Here is a 12285-nt window from a genome sequence, read left to right as displayed (position 1 = left end):
TCTTTAGGGGCTGCATCAAATTGAGGTGCTAGGAAACGCCATCACTTTGTTTCCAGTCTGGTGCATCTGTTGCTGCCAAACAGATCCAGCACATGGTGACCGCACGCGTCACCGTTTGCTGCACTCCACAGTTTCCTGGACTGTCACCTTTTGGCAACAGGTTTCTAGGTCTTACTTCGGAGGTACCTCTGAGCGGGTTTTGACCACCTGCCTTTCAGTGAGTAGCTGCTCATTTAACTGCTTGTAACACCCAGAGAGCTGGTCTGCTACTAGTGGGCGTGTACGTGGTTTCCAGATTTTAATTGGCCTTTATTTTGACTCACTTTCTTTCCTTACTCAAGAAATGGGGAGAAGAGAATGCAGCATATAGATCAAGTATAGCAGAAAATGGCCACTTTAAGAAATTAAGTAATATAGTCTCGTGTAGAGATCATTGGAGCCTTGGTGGAATAGTGTTTATGCATTTGGGCTGCGGTTTGCAAGGTCAGCAGTTTGAAATCACCAGTCACTCCGAGGGAGAAAAACAGTCTTTCAAGTTCCATAAATAAGTCCAGTCTCTGAAACTCACAGGGGTAGTTCTACCCTGTCCTGTTGGGTCACTAGGAGTCAGTATTGACTCGATGGCAGTGAGAGACAATTTTAGATTTAAGATTATATAGGAGATTGAACTCAGAATTCAGTGTTTTCTTCTTGCTTTTGTGGGATTCTATCCTGGCCATCTGCTCCTGTAAAGATTGCAGCCTGATGTCACTGTAGACAGTTCTACTCTTCCAGGGACAGTCACAGGAGTTGGAGCTGACTCCACGGTACCCCACAGCAACAACAACACAAAAGGATCAGATTGAACAAAAGAATCTCTTGGGACCTTTCAAGGCCTACCTATTTATCCTAATGTCGAGGAATTGAGCCCATTTCAGTCATAAATCTTTCCCCCCCCCTTTTTCTTTCAGCCATAAATCCTTAAATGATTGTTTTATCTAAAAGTCGCAGACGCTCATCTTTTGTTAGTTGTTGTCAGCCCATATCAAACTCTTAGGACGAAACAATCTAGTCCAAAATCTCCAACCAGCCCTCGGGGACATCGAATCAACTCCTGGTCATTTTAGCTGCCAGCAGCCTCACCTATGACTCTAGTCACTTCCAGTTTCTCCATTGTACTCTGCTGAACAGGCTGGGATTCCTCTGTATGTTAACTTGAGAAAAAGGTTGGGGGTCACTTAGCTATATGAACATATCAAGGGAAACATGTGCTCCTGACAAACAGGCGTTCTGCATAGTCTGGTCACCCTACTAATGATTCTTGTTGCTTCTCTGCCTCTCTAGCATGGCCGCTCGCTGTTTCTGGGATGCAGACACTGACAACTATGTTCATGATGTTTTCATGAATGTAAGTTTATTTGGATTTTTTGGTTAACTTTTCTAAGGAAACATGGGTATTTCAAGTGAATTACTTAGTATTTATGAAGATATAAAGCCACTTTCTTTTTTTTGACACTTTCGTTTTAGACATTTGTCTTAATTCTCTTTGTGGGTGAGCAGATTGACTGTTGCTTTTTTCTATCATTAAACTAAAAACATAGGGAGGCCTGTATGCATATACAGATGATATAAACCTCTGTAAGTCTGAATTTGGAGATCGCTCTTATTATTTACAAGAGCTTCTTGGTGGCATAGTGGTTACATGTTGGGCTGCCGTCCACAAGGGTGACAGTTTGAAACCATCAGCTGCTGCAAGGAAGGAAGAGGAGGCTTTTTACTCCCCCAAAGAGTAATGCCCTCTGAAACTCACAGGGCAGTTCTATCCCGTCCTATTTACAGAAGCAAACGATTCCATCCTCCTCCTGTGGAGGGCCTGGTGAGTATGAACCAAGTTTTAACCACAGCACCCTCAGGGCTCCCTAGAAGACAGACAAGGGGTTTTTTATTAGCATTCCATTTAATTTCTATGACAAAGCGGGGAAAATAGAAAAGTTATTTTATGAGTATGCATTACATAAAATCCATTAGTGTGGATTTTATTTCTATATGTTAAAAGTTTAATTTTTAAAAAATCATGTTATTGGGGGCTCTTACAGCTCTTATCACAATTCATCCATCCATCCATTGTTTCAAGCACATTTGTACATATATTGCCATCATCATTCTCAAAATATTTTCTTTCGACTTGAGCCCTTGCTATCAGCTCATTTTCTCCCCTCCCCTCCCCTCCATCCCTCATGAACCCTTGATAATTTATTTTTAAAAATTTCCCCATGTCTTATACTGACCAATGTCTCCCTTCACCCACTTTTCTGTTGTCTGGCCCCTTGGGAGGGGGTTATAGGTAGATCTACCGTACTCTTGGCAAATAATTTCATTGTTACCCTCAGAAAGCAGCTTTTTGTGATTTAAAGTTGGAACACGGTCTGGGGGGTGGTGATTTCAGTTGTCCGTGCTGCCCCTGATGCCCTCACAAGTATTGACATTCTGGATTTATGTGCATGTGTGTATGTTCTGTTTGTTTTTCAGGAAAGTTTATTCTGTATTGTTGCAGCATTTGGATGTTTCTATTATTGAATCTTTGAAAGACGGGGAAGAGATGACTGAAGAAATGTGAACTTTTAAACATTGTTAAGCACTTGATCAGACACAACTTGGCAGTTTGGCAATTATTAGGCTTTATACTTTTAATATTTTAATTTTGTGACAATATATTATTACATTTGAAGAGGAAAGTGTAGGGGAAATTCATCATTCAACTGCTCAAACATAACCAACTGTAAATATTTGATACATTTTCTACCAGTGCTTTTGTATTTGTATGGTTAGATCAATAATATGTGCAACTTTGTACCTTGATTTATTTCACTTCTCAAAGTGTCATAAACTGTTTTGACAGTATTTTATTTATACTCTGATTTTAATAAGCAGAATCTAAGTTTTATTTATTGCATTAGGTTATGTCATGGGGATTTTTGCCATTTCCCTGTTGAGGGACTGTGTATTTTGAATTTCCACTATTATAAATGACACTGAGATGGATTAGTATTTAGGTTTTCTTATTCTATATTTTGAATTGTTGCCTTTACCTCTCGCTACAGTGGTTTTGCTTAGTTACGGTCACTCTCTGCTGTACATAGCTTATTACCTTCAACACCCATCTCCCCCCACCCCCCGGGTTTGTCCCTAGTATTAGGGTCTCAGAGGGCCCAAGTTGTATGTGTATGGAATGAAATCTAAGCAAACCTATTGCTGTGGAGTTGATTGCAGGACAGAGTAGAGCTGCCTCATGGGGGTTCCAAGGCTGTCATTTTTAGTGGAAGCACACTGCCACATTGCTCTTTCTCAGAGTGGCTGGGAGATTTGAACTGGAGCACTTAACCATTGCACCCCCAGCTATGTCTGAAGCGAGGATTCTCTTAGCATTCTCTAACATTCTTAGCTGTCTTTGCAGTGATTTCCCCCCAGAGTCCATGTTATCTTCTTCAGCTACCTGATCTTACTTAGGCACCACAGTCTATCAGGCATGCTCAAACACGTATTGGTGAGACTCAAAAGGGAAAAGACCAGAATTTAAGTCTTTTTTCTTCTTTTTCTCCCTGGAGGTTCCTGGGGAGATGCACAAGTTTACTCATTGTTTTCGCCACGGTTCTCTAGAGGGACAAAACCAATGATCTATAACTACAGGGGAGTACCCCCTCCCCCCCAAAAAAACTGGAATTGCATTGGGCAGCGCAGAACCTTCATTGTACACATTTTCCCCTCCAGGTGAGCAACAAGCAACTTACTCTGAATTAGTGCATCCAGTGGCGTCACCTGGGAAGGTTCTCGCTGGTCACACTGAATTTTTTTCGTGAAAGCAGTTTCACTTGAACCTTGTTTTTTGTGATGGCTGATTTAAGAGAACAGCTTTTGGCTGTGAAATTTTGTTTCCTGCTCAGAAAAAATGCTGCAGAAACTGTTGTGATGTTGAACACAGCTTACAAGGACAGGGCTAGGGGAAAAACTCAAGTGTAGGAGTGATTTTCTTGTTTCAAAAAAAGGTGAAATGTTGATTGATGACAAACCTCGTTCTGGACGTCCATCAACTTCCTGAATAGATGAAAATGTTGACTTTGGAGTTCGTTTCACCAGATCAGACTGTTCATCAAGCTTTCTATTTAGAGGTTCTGAAAAGATTGTGTAACAGTGTGCGACAAAAAAGGCAGACAAGAACTAGTTTTGCCACAACGACAGTATACCTGCTCACACAGCCATCTCAGTGTGCCAACGTTTGGCAAAAAAAAACAAACAGCATGCCTCTCTTGCCCCATGCACCTTACTCACCAGACCTTGCTCCGTGTGACTTCTTTTTGTTTCGGTAAATGCAAAAGGACATGAAAGTACAGCAATTTGATGATGTAGACGAGGTGAAGAAAAAAAAGGGTGGGGTGGGGTGGGCGTGAAGGCACTGTCAGCCATCCAAACAGATGAGTTTGAAAAATGTTTCCAAGAATGGAATCACAGATTTGACAAATGTAAATTGTAATGGAGAGTACTTTGAAGGTGATATGGTTGTTTAGTAAAAAAAATTTAAATACATAGCTTTGAAAAAAAATGGGTTTTTTTTTTGGTGGGGGGGTAGAGTAACCCCTTGTATATACTTATTTACTTAAAGGAAATGGCTTGTGTAATTGTGGGAGCAGGCAAACTCACAATCCATTGGCTAGGCCGAAGCCTGGGTTATTCTGTGGGTTTTCATCTCGGGAGCCGGAAGCCAGGTGAGGAGAAAGTGCCAGGCTGAGAGCGCACGCCCAGCCCAAGCATCCATTTCTATATTGAAGACAGGTTATATTTTTAGGTTTCTGGGATGGTTTTTCCAGGTTCTTCTCAACGCTGAAAATCTACTCAGAAAAAAAAAATCCACTCAAAAGCAGTTTTGTAAATCCAAGTAGCTTTTATGAGACAAAGGGAAGTTTCGAGAAATAGTCTCAGTATAGGCTATCCCAGGAAAGCATGCAAGGTCGCCTGACTGGACTGTGGGAGTGTTTGAAACTGAAAATGGCTGCTTCAGGGAAGGACGAAAACCACGTGGGAAAGTGGCTGGAAAGAGGAGGCCCTGGAGCCAAAAGAGGAGTCCTGGAACTTGGGGTGAGGGTGGGGGTAGCACTTGCTGAAAGAGAGCAAGCTCCTTTACTGAAAATGGGGAGAGGGTGGGCACACTCATGGGAGAGGTCTTACCCTTCAAACTGAAAGTGAGAGGCCTGCCTTCAGTTTCTTTTTATCCCCTTCTGTGTGTCTGTGTGTGTGGGATGTGGGGTGGGGGTGGGGGGCGTGAGGCGGGGCGCAGAGGGGGCATGGTTGAGCGCATTGGCCTTTCCTAGTGGCTGGGTTCAGGTGCATGTATGAGGTAATATTGCTGGTGTCTAGTGTGCATGCCCAGGTTGACCTTCACTTGTGCCTAAGTGACCTCAGCTTGCACTTGTCCAGCTTTGGATCCTTATTCCCGCCCCCATAGGTTTCTAATGTGTGCCTGATTTCTTTCAAACTCCTTTATTATGACATGGCCAGTTAATTTCCATTTAGTGTATGCATTTGGTAAAACAACCCCCTTTGTCCCTAATCTTACCCATCGATATCCCCAAGGAAAGTCCCATTTCAACTGATTGGCTTTATCATATCCTATCCTATCATGGGAGGTCATCAGATTATAATCATACATTCTAGAAGAGCACCTAGCCCAGTGTCTGTGAAATCACTGGTCTCCTGGTCTACCCAAGTGACCCCTAACATTTACCATCTCATCGTCCCTTTCCTTTTCAGTCACCAAAGGACCTCTGTGTACATTCCTCCATCACACTGGGTATCTACTTGCCTTACATCTACAGTATCAAAAGGGACCCCCACTAAAGGTTGATTCTCTGAAAGGAAAAGTCACCCGGTTAGACGGGGCTTCCTTCCAATTGTGATAGTTAGCCTGAGTGGAACCATCTTGTAGCAGGCTCCATTTTGTATCAAGGTTAAGGTCAAGCACATTTGCCAGAAAATAGCAGCTGCAAGATAAGGCCACACATCTATCTCGAAGAAAAAACGTTTAAAAATGTCAAGGCTAACTGCAAGGTCTGCTTTTGTCCTTGCTTGCTTGCTTGCACAGCTGCAAAGCCCCCATTGTTTACCCCACCTTATAAAAACCCAAGTCTGGAAGCGATCGGGGCCAGTCACTCTCCCTCTCAGAGGGCTGGTCCCTGCGCAGGTTCTTTTTTCTCTTTTCTGTCTCCCTTTAATAAACTGTTTTGCTTCTTACCAGAGACTGAGTTGTTCTTGTCCGGTTCATGTACAACACAATGACCTCCCTTAAATTCTCTCCCGTTCAACTTAACCCTGCTTTGATTCCTTGCTGTTAGATGCCACTCCGACTCCCGGCACACACCGGATCAGCCTGTCGTGGTCCGCAGCGCTTCCATTCGCTGGTTTTTAGAAGTGTATCACCTGACCGTTTAGCATCCTAGCAATACCGCACTGTGAGCGGCGCGGTGGCTGCGTGTGAGACGCCCGGGCACACGCCGGTGTGAGAACTTGACCAGGGACCCACCACACTCTCCAGCTGATGGGCCCAAATGAAGTCTGGGCCAGCCACGGGCTTTCGGATGACTTCGCTGGGGGGTGTGCACGTCGCCGACGCGGCGGAAGCCGGCGCTGCGGGGCACAATGACGGGCGAGGGAGCTCCGAGTGGGCAGCGCCCGGCCCTCCGCTTCGTGGACGCCCGCGAGCGAGCGAGCGCGCTGGCCGCGCGGCCGCGGGGGAAGCCGCGCTGGCTTCTCGGAGGGGCGCCGCCAGGTAAGACTTCGTGACCAACCGCCAGGGAACACGTGGACGAAGGTCACAGCCGGGCCCATCCACAGGAAGCGGCCGCACTGCCTCCTCTAGCCCTGGCTCCAGGCTGACCCATAACCGTTTCCCCTCTTTTCCGCTAGTCTCCCCTCCACCCGCCGGGCTTCGGCGGAGGCGGAACCACTGTGTGAGGGTCACGGTTTTCAGGGGGAAGCTGTGTCCGGATTGGCCAGAGGGAGGGCAGTGGGCGGGACTTCCGGCCCGCCGTTCCGTCAGCTGCCTTTCCCCGGGCGTCACCCCGCAACCTCTCCAGTTTCCCTTGTCGGTGACTTGGCGCTCGACCGAAACCGGCGGGACGCGACGCTGCGGAGCGCGAGCTGCAGGTGAGAGGAGCCGTTGGATGCAGGTATTTACGGCCCAGACGGGGCGCTGCGACGGGGACCCGCAGGGCACGGGAACGGAGACTAGAGTGGGTCAGTGACAGCGAGGGGCGTGTGAGGCAGGGACTGCGAGGCGACCGTGACCGAGGGACCGTGACAGCGGGGCGACTGTGACCGAGGCATACAGTCTGCGACGGGTCTCTGACCTGAGAGCCCGAGGCTGAGACTGCGCGGGGCTCCGACCCAGGGCGAAAGCGGCAACGACTGCCCGCGGACAGTGACCGAGGATTCGCCATGGCTCGGAGGAGACTGCTCGGTGCCTGGTGACTCCGAGAGGACTGTGCCCTAAGGGAACATGAAGCGGTGGCCGCGACGGGACTCTGACCGCGGAGCAGAGGCTTCGAAGGTCTGCCTGCCCCAAGACGGTGGGGTGGGTGCCCGAGCTTGCGCCTGGCCCGAGACTGCGGGCCGGGGGCTGGGCTGAGCAGCGCGGGTGGAGAGAACACTGGCCGGTGACTTGTCAGGCGGGGGTTTAATGTCGTGGAGGAACTAATTGTGCCCGGGAAAGTTGCCTCACAAAGTTTCCTCACCAGTGGGGGAGAAGTTGGGACTAGATCACTATTTTCCAAACCAGAGCTGCCATCCTAGGGGTTGTGCAATCAAGTTAGTGGATGGCACCGGACATATTTTCAGCAAGGGGCATAAAATAGAACTAATATGTAAATAGTGGAATCAAAATAGAAGGGGCTTTTATTTGAGTTGTGGGTGCGTTTATGGTGTAACATGGATTTCCCCCATTTCAAGGTTGGTGGTGTAAAATTTCGTTTCAAAAGAAGTTTGGAAAACATGGAGCCAGCCTGTTTTGTTGGAGTTATCTTTCAGGTCTAAAATGCAATGATTCTGTGGTTAGGAGACTGTCCACTGGAAGCACATAGGAAGTACAGAGATGCATGTGAGAGGTCTGGACCACTTACTCTCAGATTGATCTAAGGCTTCTGGAGCGGAACTGAGGTGACTGGTTAAGACTGAGGGCTGCAACTCAGGACCTCAGTAGGGAGAGCCAGCATTTATATTGAACTAGGGACAGTGCTATTTATAGAGGCAATTAGAGATCTGTGGTAGGAGAAACTGCTCTCTGGAGAATGTGGAAACCTCAGGAAGGGTGGGACAAAAACATTCTGCCAAGAATCAAATGGGAGCGAGGAGATTATGACCGGAAGGGCCCTTCTCAGTGTTGGCATTCAGTGATTCTGTTCTTATAATGCAGCACAGGGAATGGTAAGTAGAAAGGCTGAGGGCGCGGTTTGGTTACGAGAATGGTGGTAAACCGGTGTTGACCATCATTCAGGAGCAAGCAAAGGGATGGACTTGGGAATGTAACTAGTGGTGACTCAGGCGCCACGTGGAGGCTTTAATTCTGGACCTCAGTACATTGTGCACTGACCTACCAAGAATGATAGTCAGGGTCATTCAAATGAGGCTTTAGCCCTTATTTTTGTTTCTATTCAGTCCTTTTCTTATGTGCTGTTTGTGAGAACAGATAAAAGGCACTAAAGTGAGTTGCACTCCCCCCCTCCTCTCTGACAGCAGATGGCATTACTGATTGTGCCAGCAATGCTTATTAAAAAGAGCTAAGAGAAGCTTGGAGTCATTTTTATTGACCAGACACCGTATTAATCTGAAAGTTGCCACTACACCACGCACATATACACTCGTACACTTTCTGACAGAAGAGTTTAGAAAGGTCCTTGAAAGGGAATTAGTTGGGGATAGCCTGTGTTTAGCTCAAAATTGGGTGGTTGCATATCTTCCTAAATGTTTCCTTGGGCGACTTTTACATACCTAAAAGGAATGGCTCCAGAGATTCTTTCTAAGACCCAGTATGTGGACAGAGGACACTCAGTCTTGGAGACAGCAGCCCTCCCTCTGGGGTCCTTTGTGTTTACTGAATGGAATGATTCTTATTGATGTAGCCTGCTTTGCAAATTTCTTTCAAAAAACGGATTGCTTGACACAATGTCCCCATCTCCTCTCCTCCCACACAGCCTGTGGTTTCTCTTCCCATACAAAGGTAGGGTTTTGTTTTCCTTGGGAACCCCCTCTCAGGATAGATGATCTCGTAAGGAGAGTGATCGAGACAGACAGAGCTTTGGGTTTAGCAGTTCCAGCTGACTATCTGATATAACACTGACACACTCCTGTGACCGCGGGCAGAATGTCATTCTCTTGTTTTCGATTTTCCAACCATGGCAGAGGTAACTGTTTTTCTGGTTAAAGAATCTTTGATAATCAAATGCCTGTATCCACTCACTAAATTTTGTATACAATTTTATGACACTTGTAAACCCATTTATCCCATCCATGGATTCTCCCATGGGTCTGTTAAAGTCGAATAACTCCTCTTAGACATGTTATAAAAGCTGGTGAAAATGCATTTATAAAGTGCCCATCGAGAAGACAAGCAAATGAAAATAAATTATTAATGATGAATAATGTTAAATATCTACTAATGTTGGGCGCCATGGAGCTGGTTCCGACCCATAGTGACCCTGTGTGCAACAGAATGAAACACAGCACTGTCCTCACAATTCTTCTGATGTGTGAGCCCATCTGCTACGAAAATAATTTTTTGAGATAGGCCTTGTGCTTTTCTTCCCAAGTATCTTCATAAATCTGATCTAAAGTCAGATCTTCTGATTTTACTGCTCGTAGACATCTGCACTTTCCCCTTCGGAATCAAATAGAAACAGGCTTCTCTTCCACCACAGTGTATGTGACCCTGAAATATATTGGAAAGAATAATTTCTCAAAAGGTCATTATCTTTTTTTGAAGGTTTTTTTTTTTCATCACTTACATGGAAGCCTAAAGTTAAAATATCCCCCATTGTTATTGGACTGTGATTGTGGTTGCTTTTGCACCTTTCACATTTCCACCACCTCCGTCCTGTTGTTGGAGCTGTCTGACTTCGAAAGGTGAGATGGGCTGGGCAGGGCTCTAGGTGCACCCCTTCTGGTGATTGCCCTGTCTGGTGACTTCAGACAGTACCTTGACCCTCTGTTTCCTAAGACTAAGCTTTCCATTCACAGCCTTCCTTTCTAGTCATTAACTTCTGTTTCCACAGTATTACTATTAAATAGGTAACTGGACCTGTGCTTCAAGGACAGTTTGTTTTGTTACTTGCCCTATGGATGATTTGTGGCAAAATTAAAATCCTAACTCCCTTCGACAGTTCTGTCAATAAACTCAAGGAATATGTTTTTCTTTCTTTCTTTTTTTTTTTTTTAAGGAATATGCTTTTTACACATTTGATTTTGGAGTGTATACCAGTGCTTCACTCAAGAAGAAAAATGAGTCACACATATATTTGGTACTATGTTGGGCTCATTTGCATACTTCATCTCATTTATATATATACTCGAGTATAAGCCGAGTTTTCCCAGCACATTTAATTAATTAATTAAATTTTCTTTTAAAAGTCATTTTATTGGGGGCTCGTACAACTCATCACAATCCATCCATCCATCCATCCATCCATTGTGTTAAGCACATTTGTACATTGTTGCCATCATCATTCTCAAAACATTTTCTTTCTACTTGAGCCCTCATATCAGCTCCTCATTTTTTCCCCTTTCCCCTACTTTCAGCATATTTTTATACTGAAAAAGCCCCCATTTTTTTGTGGTAAAATTAGGTGTCTCAGCTTATACTCGAGTATATACGGTAATTGAGTTGCCTATAGTTTACTGATGGCAAACTAGAAAGATGTGTAGTATACTTTGGGGAGGTTCTCTACCTCAATTTTCTCTTCTTTTGGTAACTTTTTAAATCCCCATTTAAAAATTATATTAGTTTGAGGTTCTCTGTGTTTAGGCAAGGCTGACTGCCAATGAGCCTGGGGACTCAGGGATCTGGTAGGCGGCAATATGACATTCACAGCTATGTGTAAACCAGTTTTGAAGAGAGGGCTGCTAAAATTAGTGACATATGCTCCCTGTGTCATAGTAGAGATAAAATTGAGTACGTGGAAGGTAAAAGAAGAGTTTTTGATCCACAGAGAATTACCTTATATGTGCTTATGCTTGTTTATTTTTTTTGACTCACAGTCTAAATCAGGACTTTGAATTTTTTTTCTGTCATGGACTCTTGAAAGTATGGTGGAAATATTTTTAATTGTTTTACTGGGGGCTCGTACAATTCTTAACACAATCCATAAATACATCCATTGTGTCAAGCACATTTGTACATTTGTTGCCATCATCATTCTCAACATTTGCCTTCTAGTTGAGCCATTAATATCGGCTCCTCATTTTTCCCCCTTCCTCCCCCCTCTCTCATGAACCCTTCATAATTCATAAATTATTTTGTCATATGTGTACACTGTCCGACGTCTCCCCTTACCCACTTCTCTGTTGTCCATCCCCCAGGGAGGAGGTTATACATAGATTCTTGTAATCCGTTCCCAGTATGGTAGAATTTTTATATATCCCCTTTGTGCAATAATGTTCTATATGCAAACACCCCCCTGCAAAAAAAAACCCCGCAAACATAGAATTATAGAGGAAATCAATTAAAGTATAATTATAAAAATATTTTTAAATGGATGGTGTATTGCTATGTATGCTTTTTTTGGTTAACATAATAAATTATATGATCTATCATTGGGTTTTAATAACCATAATAATTTTTAAATGGTAATGAATTTAAGCATTGTTTCAAGACATGTGCAGAAACTGTAATGTGTAATATATGAAAATATCCATGATTTCTATTGATAACATGGTCAAAACCACTGCTGCCATTACTTTTGTGACCTATGTTCATAAGTGAAGGAAGTATTGAATTTGTCAAAATTGCCTGGTAACAAATTTTTTTCAGTTAAAATTCACAGATTCCTTGGATTTTACCCATAGATTCTCCCATAGAGATATAAATTCCTTAGCCCATTCTAGGAATAGCAGAATCTAAACACAGGATTTACTCACTGAATCTTTTTTTTTTTTAAATCATTTTATTGGGAGCTCATACAACTCTTATCACAATCCATACATACATACATCAATTGTGTAAAGCACATCTGTACATTTGTTGCCCTCATCATTCTCAAAACATTTGCT

General features: G+C 44.1%; 2 protein-coding genes across 6 annotated transcripts in view; both read left to right on the top strand.

Moving 5' to 3' along the window:
- The window catches only part of DYNLT2B (dynein light chain Tctex-type 2B), a 19699-nt gene extending 15864 nt beyond the window's left edge, over positions 1-3835 (top strand). The window contains exons 4-5 of one of the 3 annotated variants that reach the window (XM_045287553.1): positions 1324-1387; positions 3748-3835. In XM_045287553.1, the coding sequence (XP_045143488.1) occupies positions 1324-1387; positions 3748-3777 (94 nt within the window). In that variant the 3' untranslated portion in view covers positions 3778-3835. Of the gene's footprint in view, positions 1-1323; positions 1388-2508; positions 3306-3747 lie in introns of those variants that run through there. The other 2 variants (XM_004712327.2, XM_045287554.1) reach the window with 2 other exon arrangements.
- Positions 3836-7074: 3239 nt separating this feature from the next.
- Positions 7075-12285, top strand: part of PCYT1A (phosphate cytidylyltransferase 1A, choline) — a 61300-nt gene continuing 56089 nt past the window's right edge. Inside the window, exon 1 of one of the 3 annotated variants that reach the window (XM_004712258.2) lies at positions 7075-7196. The gene's annotated coding sequence lies outside the window, so the exon portion shown is untranslated. Of the gene's footprint in view, positions 7197-7551; positions 7577-12285 lie in introns of those variants that run through there. The other 2 variants (XM_045287550.1, XM_045287551.1) reach the window with 2 other exon arrangements.

Source organism: Echinops telfairi, unplaced genomic scaffold, assembly GCF_000313985.2.
Source record: "Echinops telfairi isolate 266 unplaced genomic scaffold, ASM31398v2 ScPeMD7_17;HRSCAF=63, whole genome shotgun sequence".
Classification (NCBI taxonomy): Eukaryota; Metazoa; Chordata; class Mammalia; order Afrosoricida; family Tenrecidae; genus Echinops; species Echinops telfairi.
This window is presented reverse-complemented; position numbering and strand designations above follow the sequence as displayed.